The sequence below is a fragment of the Heloderma suspectum genome, chromosome 3, assembly GCF_057233095.1.
Source record: "Heloderma suspectum isolate Gila_16-S chromosome 3, 16-S_ref, whole genome shotgun sequence".
In the NCBI taxonomy this organism is placed as follows: Eukaryota; Metazoa; Chordata; class Lepidosauria; order Squamata; family Helodermatidae; genus Heloderma; species Heloderma suspectum.
In genome coordinates this window covers 308,104,468-308,118,393 of record NC_139460.1, presented here as the reverse complement: position 1 = coordinate 308,118,393, position 13,926 = coordinate 308,104,468, and the positions used below count along the sequence as shown (strand labels likewise).

The following is a 13,926-nucleotide window of genomic DNA, read 5'->3' as shown; positions in this document are numbered from 1 at the left end:
TCTTGTGCAACACATAAAACCAAAGCAAGCGCCAGCAGCAGAAGATAGGTACAAAGATATAACAGCACAGAAACAGTTCTTAAAATGTCAGGGTGGATAAAAAGGTCTTCACCAAGTGCCAGAAAGACTAGAACGTAGATGGCAGGTGACTCTCTGTGGAGGGCATTCTACAGACGGGGTGCCACCACTGAAAAGGCCCTCTCTCTTGTAGCACTTTGAATTGGGACTGGAAGTGGACTGGCAGGTGATATTCTGTCACTGAATAGGTTCATGGTCTGCTGGGCAAACAGAAATGTGGTACATATGGCAAAGGGCACACCTTTTGGAATTGTAGGTATAGGCTGGCTTTCTTAGGGGTAAAGGCACCTTTCCTAAGCCTCCCTGGCATCTGAAATTCTAGTAATGGCTAAAAGTACTTCAAGCCATAAAGTTAAACTTGAAGTAAAATACGTCAGTTTTAATTTTAAATAGTTTTGCTCTCAGAGGCCCACCTGTTCTTCATACATTTCCACCCTTCCTGATCCATGTTCGTTCGTTCTCTCTCTCTCTCTCTCTCTCTCTTTCTTCAGACTACTGTATTTCCATTCAGTAGTATAGATGATGATTCCTCCCAAATAATGTAGTTTTTAATGTCAGTGTGCCTCAGGAATTCAAAATAAGGGAATTACTGAGAAAAGCAACTTGAGAGTTTCAATTTTAGAAATATAGAGCCATCGCTACTTGGGGCCATTTCATATGACTTTGGGTCTTATTTTGACTGGAGCTTTACTTGTTAGTTTATTCCCCATCTGTCATTACTCTTGTCTGTCTGTCTGTCTGTCTGTCTTCCGGTCGTCTGTTTGGTTGTAAGCCAGCTGTCAGGGCCTGTCTTTAATTTCATCTGTTGTACAGTGGTTTGGCTGGAAAAGTATCTGCTCTCTTCATCATCCCAAATTGGAAAAAGGGTGTGTGTGTGTATGTCTGTGTTATGTGGTGAAGTGCTCATCTTGACTTGGAGACCAAAATAAAGGAGGCAACCCTCAAGCTGTTACTGTGCAGGAAGTTTTGTCCACGTATGCAAGGTTTATGAAATGCCCAACACTTTTCTTCATCACTCCTCTGAGAAAAAGATGTACTGGTGGTTTTTCAAACTTCTGCTATTGCCCATCCTTCTTCCAACCCAATATTGAGACAGTAAATTGAAGCTATATATGTGGTGGATCACTAAGATGGTCATTAACCCCAGGTGACAAAATAAGCTCACACTGAGGCCTAAACTACACACTACGTTAAAAGCATAGCACAGGGGTACCCAGCCTTTTTGTACCTGTGGGCACATTTGGGAATTTGAGAAACTGCTGTGGGCACCATCACAAAATGCCTAATCAGTGGATAGCCATTTTGGCGTCTGTCTCATCTGTAGATCTTAGGCTGCGTCTTATTCAGCAAAAACTTCTGTTTTGTGTCTATGGACACCACAATGTCTCTTTAATAAGAGATTGTCTAATTCATCTAATTACTGGTTGTGCACTACAGCTAATGCTTCTTTTAAACATATATTTTCTAAATGTAAAGTAGTTGCTTCTTTTTGGAGGAGGTTATTACCCCCCCCAAAATTGTACTGTAACAGTCTTTAATATTCACTGATGTACACACTCTTTTACATTATTTACCTGCTTCATGGAAATTAACAAATGGTCAGCATAAATGGATTCTCCGTGCCCTTTTGACAGCTAAAAGACTGATATTACAACATTGGAAGGATAAACACTCACCTCCTATAATGCAATGGATTGAGGACCTTACAGCGCTTTCAATATTTGAACAGGTGGCATATAGATGCCACCTTCGAATGGATACTTATTTGGATATTTGGTCCACTTTAGTTGAAGGCTATGTATAATTGCTAGAAAATTGTATGCATTTCATATGTATTCATTGCTATGGATATATACAAATCCATTAACACCCCCCGGGGGGAGGATTCTAAAAGGTTTTGCAGGTGCCCACAGGTGCCACACTGAGGACCCTTGGTGTACCATGCAGCTGATCCTAAGTTTTATTTTACTTTATTGTAAGGTTATGGGGGCCTTATCCATATCGGAACCACTGTGCATGGGTGGGAGGGTTAAACCTTCCCACCCAGCCACTCCCCCCGCCATTGGTGCCAGTGGAGGTTTTTTTCTTTGTTTTTCTCCCACATGGAGGGGGGATGAATTTAGGGTGAGGAGCAACTGGGTGAGAAGGTTTAACCCTCTCCCACCACACATGGTGGTCCCAGGCTAGACTGAGCCCCCACACACTTACACAACAGTTTAAAAAAGTTAGAATCAGCTTAGGGATGTACGGATTTTGTTAAATCCATTCCATCTGTGTTTTGTGGATTGCATCTTTTATTCCATCATCATTGATGGAATCAGATTTTTTTAAGGGATATACAAGAATTTAGCTCTTGTTTGCAAATGTGCATTAGTGCAAATGTGCATTCCTGCAAATCCCCCCCCCCCAAAGTAAAAAAAAACTTGTCCTCAAGTGCGCGTGACTCAGAAGAAACTAGTCCATTGCGGAATCTGCAGGTCGGATTCATTAAAATCCAAACTCACTTGAATCCATTGTGGATTTCTGCACACACAAACACACAAGATCTAGAGATCCTAATGCATGATAGTGAGTTACACTCATCTTGTGGGGAGGGACCATAACTCAGCGGCAGAGGTTTGCGTGCAGAAGGCCCCAGGTCCAATCCTAGTTGAAATGATCTCCAGTTGAAATGATCAGGGAGCAGTTGACAGGAACGACCTCTTCCTGAGAGTCTGGAGAGCTGCTGCCAGTCAGAGTAGGCAATACTGGGCTTGGTGGCCTGACTCGGTATTAGGCAGCTTCCTGTGTTCCTGCTGCATACAGCTGTCTCTACCACAGAAGATATGGTTGGCACTTTGGCAGTCTTCACCAGTTGACAATGGTGGGGAATGTGCTTGGAATCACGAGTCACAGCAAGGGGAAATTTTGTAGGCCACTGTCCATTGTACATCGGGGTACGGGGGAGTCGTTTCCACAGGGCATGCAGACTTCCACTTGTGGTGCATTAATAGGGAGTCACTGTCACAAATTCACAGGAAAAAAAGGAGCTACTTCAAGTGGGGATGCATGAGGGTCCTGCACCCCAAAAGCGGTGTATAAAATCAAACCTTAGACTATTTATTGAACTCCTGCTTTCAAATAATAGAAGATAACAATTTTGTTTGTCTGTTTTCTGTTTACGTTTTCAGATGGAATTCATTGGTGTAAGTCAGCTGTCCTTTATCCATGATCTAGGACCAAAGGGAATGTAAGTTGATGGCTCTTTAATAGATCTTTGCATACTGGGGAAAAGTTTGGGTCCTGGGGCCGCTTAATTAATTAATTAATGTTATTTAGTTTAAACATTTCTATATCACCTTTCAATTACATATTTCCGGGGCTCTTGGGAAGCCCAGGCCTTCCTCAACCAGACTTAGGCCTAATGTCAAACACTAGTGGAGTGGTTGTGTTGAAGGGCAGGGAGGCCTCCTTTGTAAGAGAAGTGGGTGGATCTCAGTCCTAGAAGGCAATCCAGATAGATGAGGCAGGTGTGGAGACAGGAGCAGGTAGTGACACTGGCAGGGCCACTGAACCAGGAGAGGTCTGCAGGGTGAGGAAACAGGAAACGACAGAACAAGAAATACTTGTACACAGAGGTGCCTTGTTGCGTAGGCCACAGTCTGCTGGTAGGGAGGAGAAGGAGAGCTGCCAGCTTTTTAGCCAGACCCTGCCACTGGGCCTTTCACACTACAGTACCTTGATGTGCAGCAATTAGCAGGCAACAACATTTAAGCTTCACCTGCTAATTTCTACAGACAGAGTTGCTATTAAAGGCACAGCATCCGGGTCAGTTGAAAAGTTAGCAGTCTTATGGTGTCAATATAAAGAGACAAGGAAAGGAAGAGACCAGTCATAGTAGAATAAAGCAAAAAGCCCCTTAAGCAAATTGTGTTCATAGAATCATAGAATAGTAGGGTTGGAAGGTGCCTATAAGACCATCCAGTCCAACCCCCTGCTCAATGCAGGAATCTAAATCAAAGCATCCCTGACAAATGGCTGTCCAGCTTCATCTTGAATGCCTCCAGTGTGGGAGAGCCCACCACCTCCCTAGGTCATTGGTTCCATTGTCATATTGCTCTAACAGTCAGGAAGTTTTTCCTGATGTTCAGCCGGAATCTGGCTTCCTGTAACTTGAGCCCATTATTCCGTGTCCTGCGCTCTGGGATGATTGAGAAGAGATCCTGGCCTTCTTCTCTGTGACAACCTTCAAGTACTTGAAGAGCGCTATCCTACCTCCCCTCAGTCTTCTTCTCAAGGCTAAACATGCCCAGTTCGTTCAGTCTCTCCTCATAGGGCTTTGTTCTTTGTGGTACTATTTAAAAAGCTGAACTCCTGTTGCTTGTGGAGATAGTTTCTAGTCTGTAAATGGGGATGCATAGAAGTTCTCTTCTTGCATAGCTGTAATTTGGCTCAAAAAACCTCAAGTGTAAACGTAAGATCAGACTGGACTTCATGACAGCTTGCCACATTTTGTTCTTTCGAAGAGCTTGCTCAAAGCAATGTTTTTCCTCTCTTCTGTTTGCTTTCAGAGAAGGCATGGTCATGAAAAGGTCTGGAGGTCACAGAATACCTGGCTTGAATTGCTGCGGGCAAGGAAGGTTGTGCTACCGGTGGTCGAAAAGGTACCTTTATAGTAATCCCCCTTTTCAAGTTTTTCACTTCAGAATTCTTTTTCCAGTGTTATACTGAACATATTGATAGCAAAGGGGACTGGTTATTTTTAAGCTGCAGGTTTTAGAAATAATTTCTTCAACAGCTGCCCTCTGTGTTGGAAGCAGAAGCTCTTTGTTGAGGCGAGACCTATAATATTACTCCCATGCAATGTCTAAAGATGGGACTGTGGATCTGGTGAATCTGTCAGATACACAATATATTAAATTGAATGCTAATGCACACTTGCGTTCAGCTTCATAAATCTTGCATCCGGCAACATTTTGCTGTTTGCCTTCCTTCTTGCTTTCTTGGCCACTTTCTGACACTCCTCCGCTTTGCTTCTTTCCCTAAATGGCCCATCTCTACATCCTTGGGACCACTTTTTTCTCCTAACAGTGGTCCTGAGAACTGGAAGTGTATTACGATACAAACTGATCCCCCTGTCAACTTGTCAGGCTCTACACTAAAGCTGATGTAGTCTAGCAGAAAGGGCTTCATAGTTAATGTTTCACTGATTTTTTTTAAAGAAGGTGCTCCTGTTTAATCAGAGGCTGGGGCATCTTTTAAAAAATAATTGTAATTATTTTTATACAAGTACTTACAAAAACTGTGGGTGATGGATGCTGTCTTGGAAGAGTTATACCCCTTCTCGGAAAGGAATACCTGTTCTAAGCTGCCATAATGGTTATGCACCGTCTAAAAACAAATAACATTTTTTCTTTAAAATGTTTAAGGGTGCAATCCTATGCATGCTTAGACAGAAAAAGTCCTACAACTTCCCAGCATTCCCCAGCCAGCATGGCTTGCTGGGGAATGCTGGGAGTTGTAGGACTTTTTTTCTGTCTAAAGATGCATAGGATTGCACCCTAAACCGAGTTGAATGCAATTAATTGATTAAAGATGTACACATACAAAATAATACAGTACGTCTTGCTTGGACCTTACTCTTAGGTAAATATCCATAGGATTGCTGCCTTACTCATCAACTACAATTTTGCTATTTGAGTGACAGCACCAGTTAACTTAGATACATGTCTCATAAATGTTCCATGCAAAATCCAAAAGAGAGATGTGACATTCAAATGTGAAATTTCTTATAAACTGAAAACAATTTTCTTTTCCTTGTGAATGCAACTGTGGGTTGTTGTTGTTTTTACTATACCCTAATTAAAATTTGGTAGAGCTGCCAGCAGCCAGATAAAATTGCTTTAGGATTGCTATAGACCTAAGACTCAAACTCCATGAAGTGCTCATGTTTACTGGAATCTGGTGAGAAAACACTCCAGTCTAAGATCTATTTTATAGGCTAGCATATGTCTTAAGCATCCAGTTGAATCACCTTTGTTTTAACTTTCAGCAGTTCTTTTTGTGTGTGTATAATATAATACACACACACATTCACTACTTAACATACCAATCCTATGTATGTTGGATTGGAAATAACTTGCACTAATTTCAGTGGGGCTTACTTCCAAGGGTTCATAGGATTGCAGCCTTAGTGACCTATGAGTGCTTTTTAAACAAACATATTATCGATGATGATGATGATGACGATAATAATACTAATAAATGATTATTAAGAATTAGTAATATTACTACTACTACTATGACTTCCCAGGGTTTAGCTGGCTTTAAGATATTTTCCAGTTACATTCTATTCAGTTTGGAGGTATGAGTCTTTCCCCCACACGCTTCTCCCAGAACAGTACATTCACTGCCCCTTTACTGCTGCTTGCTTTTTACTCTCTCAGGCTGCAGCCTAAGCAAACTTAATAGGGAGTAAATCCCACTGAAGTCAGTCAGACATGCTTAGGATTGCCGTGTCAGATGAATCAGTCTAAGCTGCATCCTCTTTCGACAGCACAATTGCCCGGAGCCTTCTCCGCCCGCCCGCCCACTCCCTTTCTTTTTTTTTTAAAAAAGCTTTATGTTATGCGCCAGAGCCAGATGCAAGACAACCTTGGGTGCCAATTCGGTAAAAGTGCACCGTGTTCCCTGCCTTGTTGTCCTCATTGAGAGGTGCCCGACTGTCCTGAAGCACTTCACAAAAACCTGATTCAGTTTGCAGTGAGAACACAATGCAAACAGCTGGTCCTGGACATGCCGGGAGCTATGTTGTACTCAAGTCATTGTCTCCAGTGAACAGCTTTGCCACCAATGGATGATATTCTGGAAGACCTCAGTTGCCTTTTTGCTCATTATGGTGCATTGGGTGCCATACCTGACTCCTGTCAGCAGGTGCAGTAGGCAAAGGCATGTCTGCCACAAGGAACACAACAGCAGAATTCCCTAAAGGCCAGTCTCTATGTTACAGTGACTAAAGGGGAGGCAGCTTGAAACAGCATCCTTGTGGTCCTGCCATGAGGTGTGGTGAAGCCTCTCTCTCCGGCAACCGATTGGGAGCTAGCAAACAGAGGGCCTTCCACACCATTCTGACCGCCCTCAGGCCTGTCCAAGACATTTTGCTGCCTGAGGTGGAGCAGCAGGTGGCACTTTTCCCCTCTCCCAGTCAAGGTGCATAGTACCCAAGTTAATGGGCAGCTGAGGCAGAAAATCCCACAGGCACCTATCCCATGCAATAACAACAACAACAACAACAACAATTTGATTTATACCCTGCCTTTCCACCAAAAACTGGTGCTCAAGGCAGCTAACAACAGTAAGAACCAAAATTTTAAAATATAAACTTGGCCAAAACAATCATAAAAGAAATACGTTAAAAACATGATTAAAAACACAGCAGTAAAAGAATCAAAACAGCACCCAACCCAGCAATTTAGCTTCCATGCCAAAGGCCTGCTTGATGGAAAACCCCTTTGCCTGCAGAAGTACAACAGAGAGTGGGCTGACTTAGCCTCCCTCAGCAGGGAGTTCCACAACCTGGGAATAATAATAAATTACATTGTTAACAATTGCTGCCCTTTCATGACACCCAAAATCAGTGGCGTGGGGTGGTTTCCTCACTCTGCAAAGCTTTCGACAAAGTGCCCCATGATATCCCGATAAGCAAACTAGCTCAAAGTGGGCTAGATGGAACAACGATCCGGTGGATCCACAGTTGGCTACAGAATCGGACTCAAAGAGTGCTGATCAATGGGATCTTCTCAAACTGGGGAGAGGTAACGAGTGGGGTACCGCAGGGCTCAGTTCTGGGCCCAGTGCTCTTCAACACTGTTATTAATGACTTGGAGGAGGAGGTGCAATCTCTCTGTGAGGGAAGGTTGTAATGTCAGGGAGCTTAGAAAGAAGATGAGTTACAGGGAGACATGATAGAGGTGTACATAATTATGCATGGCATGGAGAAAGTGGATAGGGAGAAACTTTTCTCCCTGTCTCATATACTAGAACCCAATGGGTCATCCCATGAAGCTGATTGGTGGGAGAATCAGGACCGATAAAAGGAAGGACTTCTTCACACAGCTCATAGTTAAGCTATGGAATTCACTTCCACAGGGTGTAGTGACAGCCACCAACTTAGACGACTTTAAAAAGAGATTAGTCCAATTCATGGAGCATAAGGCTATCAGTGGCCACTAGTCATCATGCTGGCTGTATGCTACCTCCAGTATCAGAGGCAGCATGCCTCTGAATAGCAGTTGCTGGGGAACCCAAGCAAAGGGTGCTCTCGCCCTCCTGTCCTACTTGTGGGTTTCCCACAGGCAGCTGGTTGGCCACTGTGTGAACAGAATGTAGGATGAGATGGACACTTGATCTGATCCAGCATGGCTCTTCTTATGTTCTTATGATGTCAGCTGAGTGGGACGCAAAGCATCCTCCTTTATTTCTAGAGGTGCTTTGTTAATTCTCCACAGCCAGAGAAGGGGGCAGCAACAGCAGCAGCAGCGTGTGGATACATGTCAGCAGTGGCAGGCATCTGGCCTTCTCGCCCAAAGCAGCCAAAAAGGCTTGGTCTGTCTATCCTGGCGTCTTGATACCTTCATACCGCTGCGGTGACATTTGGCGTAGTTCATCACTGTGGCTCTTCCAGATTGCATGGAGAGTTTGTCCATCAGCGGCACACGTTTCCAGCAGTGGGAAACTCAGCATATGATCTAGAAGAATCCAAAGTCATGAGCTGTTCCCCACATGACTGGAGCAGTGTGAAAAACCATGTGAATTGTTTCTAGCTGGCTTTGTGTGCTGAGTAGAACATCTAGAACGGCTCTGACACCCCATCATCCTGCATTCACATTCCTCATGAATTAAGATCCTGAGGTGAGGACAAAATTACCTTCATTGTGTCTGTGGAAGATTAACCAAAGGAAATTTAAGTGTCACTGGTCCCCGTTAAGCAATCTGGAGAATGTGGCCCTAAAGCGGCAGGCTGTGAGAATAGTCTTTCCTCCTCCTGAGGTAAATGCATCCCATTCGAAGAACTGGGCTTTGCAAAATGTACATTTCAGTATCCCAGTTACACATGCGCATGCCCAGGTGGTAAAAATAGCTTGAAAGTGAAAAGGAGTTCTCCCCCCTCTTCCTCCCACAGTGCTTGTGAAGATGACATCGAGCACAGAAAACCCTGTTTATCATTCCCCCCACCTTCCGAATCTGTGGTTTTTTTTCTGCTGAGGAGCCTTGTTGCTTGGCAATTTAATATTTTCAAAACCAGCGTCTCAGTACTCTTCTCATGAACTTTAAGGGAATTAAATAAGTGGGCTTTTGTAAATAAATTTTTAGGAATGTTGACTTATGTGTCAGTTAAGCGCTGGTCCATAAGCAGCTGCAGAGCCAGATGGGCCTTGTGCCGGAAACCTGGCATCACAAGCCAAACAGACAGTGAATTCTGTTATTGGCCAGGGAAGATCCCAGCCTAACCTGGCAGCATTTATCACCCTTCCTGGTCAGGGAGGCCAATGACCAACCTCTGTGGGCAGAGCCACTATGTGGGCGGAGCCCAGGGACACTTTATTGCCTAGGGAAGGGAAGGGAAGGGAAGGGAAGGGAAGAAGCTCTAAGTTGCTGATTCACTGGAGCAGGCAGCATTATTCAGCACAGGCAGCAAAATGAGTTGGAAGAATCTTGAGGTGGCAGAGTAGACTACACCACTCCAGACTGGAGCGGGGTGCAAGGTGGGGAATCCCTTTTTGAATGGCAAAACCTTAGAAGGTATTTTCTTTCGTGTATGTGAGAGAAGGAGGAATACACAGAAGAAAGTGCAGAAACCAACAAGTCTCCATATTTTAATGTAATTTTAAAATAACAATTCGGGGGGGGCATGGGGGCCTCATGTGGCTCACGGGCTGCACATTATCAACCCCTGTTCTAGATTGTTCTTGGCGATAAAGTTGTTCTGTTGGCATCTATTTTGGCCTGGCTTCTTTTCTAAAACAACCTGACCCTCCCCCACCATAGTTCCATGCTTTACAATGGCTTCAACAGACTTGAAATGTTACACTCACGCACGCACGCGCAAACACCCCAGTTTGCTAACCCTGATAAAAAAGGAAATACTCTGATCATCGATGTCAGGGTGGACACTGAGCCCATAGGATCCCAGAGTAGTTCTGATTCTGAGGAAGAGCAGTTGCTCCTGGGAGAGGAGTGCGCTCCTCTTTCCCAGGGCCAGCAGCTGATGGAGATTCCTCCCACCAGCATTCCTAGCTTAGATAGCAGTCCTGGGAGTGACAGAGCGCGGGAAGCAGACTTGAGGGACGCCGACGCAGAGAGCGGCGCCAAATGGAGGGCGCAGAAAGGAGGCGTAGTGCCCGTTTGGCGCGCAAACAACGGCTGCGCCCAGAGGATCCAAGGGAAAAGGGGAGGGACTCTCCCTAGTCCTTAAGTTCAGGGGTCTGCCAGTAATTCCCTTTCAAACGGGGACCAACTGTTCCAACGTAGGGCATAGGTACTCTGCTGCTCATATCTAGTTGCTAACAGTAGAGTTGTTAAGTTGTAAAAGAGGAATAAAGCTTTGAAAAGAATCCCTTTGTCTGTGTCTGGACTTGGCTACTGGATTAGACTGAGAGAGGCCTCCAAAGAGCCCTTGACAATCTGCAGTTTTGCATTTTAAACTCACTTAAAGCAGCTTCTTGACTACAAGAATAAAACTGAGTTAGCTTCTGCTGCCCCACATTTACTGGGGAATAATCATAATTTTGTTGTAGAAAACGGTAATATATATTTAAAGTAAAAAATAATAATCATAAAATGAGCATCTGATACCATGTACATACCCACCTTGCTAACCCCTGACTATAAAATGTTTTTGTAAAAAATAAGAAGAAAAGATGCTGCTGTGAGCAGCATCAGCCCCATTGGGTTGCCCTGGCTGGATCAGATGCTGATGCCGGGCTTGTTTGCTTCTGCCCGCATTGTTATGGTTTGACTTTGTTTGAGCTATCTGTCTATAGTTGAGTATTTTGGGAGCATTTAGCTGCCTATTTACCCCCTATAGCGGATTAAACCACTTCTAAACTAAGTGTATACCTAAGACAGTTCTGTGGGTTGCAGTCCAGGTTTTGTACTAACAAGAATTAGTAAAAGCAAGTCATTTTTTGATCCATTTATTATTTTTTATTAGAAATATGCTAGTAACATCACATCAAAATATAACTTGCATAAAATAACATTAAAACATTTCTTGATATTAAACAGAGCTTTGCTAAAAATTCTTAAATCTTATTAGCTTAAAAAGGAGAGATCTCATTTTAAGTACCGAGTTCCCCACTCAGTACCTGAATAGGCTATTCAGCTGACTGGTGAGCTTCTAATAAAAAGCTCTCGCATTCTAAAATCACATATTTATACTTTTTGTGTAGAAATTACCTCATAACTAATATTATCTACTGTCCCATAAATTAGGGCTCACAGTCTTAACAATTTCATTATTATTAAACATTCTTGAAAATTTAGAACGTACATAAAAGGCTTACATGTATACCTTTCAGTCTAGATAAGATCAGTTTTGAATTATACCTTTGAGAAGATAGTTCCTTATTCAAAATGTGCCAATTAAACTTAAGTCTATACATTTTTCTAGGTATCTGTATATTAAGCTTTTTGATGTGTATACCTTACACAATATTTTTTGCCCATTAATTGATAAGCGATAACTGTAAGTACAGTTTTGACCTGGAATAATACAGTCTCACACTTGTTCGTTACTCAAATAACTTTTTGGCCCAAGTCATAGGGCTTTAAATCATTTTCTTTTTGGATACCATCCAGGTCATCTTGACCATTATTTTTATGCCAGTTACTCAGAATGCGTTATTACGAACCTGTTTGTGAACCTGTATCTTCCTTATTGGTACCAGTTACCTTATTATTTATTTAATTCTCTGGATTCCTAATTAGTTCTGTGCAACTTGCTTAATTGCCTGGGGCTTGCAGCTCCAAGACAAGACAGCCTTTTGTGTCTGTGGGGGCGGGGGAAATAGTCGCTTTCTTCTGTCATCATTTTGAGCACATTGAGAACTGTGCCACCAACCTTTTGTGACAGATCCATGACACCACCATTTGCCTCTCTCTGGGTGATCATGTGGTGACCCCCTGGGCTAGAAGGCCTTGGACTTTGGCTCTGAGGTCCTACTGTAGCTGCACCACTGGTCGCTATAGACAGAGGCTTAACACTCTTCAAGGGCACCTGCCACTTGTGGGTTTTGTACACGTATGCATTAAAAATCATTAACCTTTCCTTCAAAACAATGGAAACCTATGCAGTATAGCAAATTGTGAGCCATGATTTTGCTTTATATCCTTTACTGGTATTATGTAACATAATTGAAGATGGCATACCTAATATTAGGAGATCATTAGCTATGAGTTTAGTGATTGCTGCTAAAACTGTGTAGGCTAGGCACTGTAAAAACTCTCACTCCATCTGTTTGGGAGGGAACGGCTGTTAAAATGCTTGAATTTGGCTGAAATGGATAAGTTAATGGAAGCAATTCATAGACGAGGTAGTATGCAACAGACAATGTAGCAGACAAATGAACACGTTTTCTTGTTTATTGGAACAGGCATTTCAGTCATCTAAGGCTGGATAGAAGTCTGTTGTTGTGATTATAGCAAACATGAGAATTGGTGTACTTTAAATAAAAAATCAATTAAAAACAGATGCTTGATTAATCAAGGGGCACTTTTGTAATTGATCAAAAGGTTTTTCATTGACATAATCAGCCTGGGGCCGGGGTATCTGAAAAGCCACCTCCTCCCTTATGAGGCTGCCCCAAATGTGAGTTCATCATCTGAGGTACTATTACATGTTCCACCTTCTAGAGAGGTGAGGTTGATGAGTATGTGATACAGGGCAGCAGCATCGCAGTTGTGGAACTCCCTTCCCAGAGTGGTTAGGCTAGACTTCCTGTTATAATCCTTTAGACAGCCGGTGAAGAGCATATTGTTCCACCAAGCTTTTAATAGTTAATGCCGCTCCCTAGTTTTACTATTAATCCCTGGGGGTTTTGTACAAAAAGTTTTTTGTAGTTCATATATTTTATTCTTTTTATCTGAACAAAGATGTGATTCAAGAATATTCTAAATATATAAGTAATCTACTGATAGAATAAACATGGGACCACTACTAAATCTGCATTTCTTTGTGTCTCTTTGCCAGGTGGTTAGTAGTAAAGGACTCTTTTTTACTGTATGTGAAGCCAGATAGTGGAGCCATTTCCTTTGTCCTGCTTGTAGATAAAGAATTCAGCATAAAGATTGGCAAGAAGGAAACGGACACTAAATATGGGCTACGAATAGACAATCTCTCCAGGTGAGACATTTTCACACAACACATCGTGATGGTATCCCTCATTATTTACCTAGCATTTGTACTTAGCAAAGTGTTTTATGTGACATAGCAAGAACTTAGAAATACTGATTTCAGCTGTCATACATGACCACTTACTTTCCTAGGTTTGGGCCTTCAAGAGCATAATCAGGGCCTTCAAGAGCATAATCAAATTCAGCATCATGGAATTAAATAAGGAGAGAAATCTTAAAGTGAAACACAAATGGGATCTGCAACAATAGGTTACAATGTGGAATGCACAATGATCAGGGTTTCAGCCAGCCACACCCTCTTCAAGGGTACCCCATTCCTAGTTTTTTGTAGGGATGGGCAAATGAGCGATGTTCAAGATCGCTAGGCTTTTCCAAACATTTGCTCACTGCTTATCTCAGGCCTGATTCCTATTCCCATTTGCAGTTCCTCACTCTGCGCAAATGGGGAAATGGCGC

At 42.9% G+C, this 13,926-nt stretch overlaps 1 protein-coding gene across 1 annotated transcript in view; it reads left to right on the top strand.

The window, feature by feature from the left end:
- The window catches only part of PLD1 (phospholipase D1), a 204,882-nt gene that overhangs the window by 116,719 nt on the left and 74,237 nt on the right, over positions 1 to 13,926 (top strand). The window contains exons 7-9 of the mRNA XM_084847488.1: positions 3,249 to 3,307; positions 4,629 to 4,721; positions 13,307 to 13,459. Of these exons, the coding sequence (XP_084703614.1) occupies positions 3,249 to 3,307; positions 4,629 to 4,721; positions 13,307 to 13,459 (305 nt within the window). The remainder of the gene's footprint in view (positions 1 to 3,248; positions 3,308 to 4,628; positions 4,722 to 13,306; positions 13,460 to 13,926) is intronic.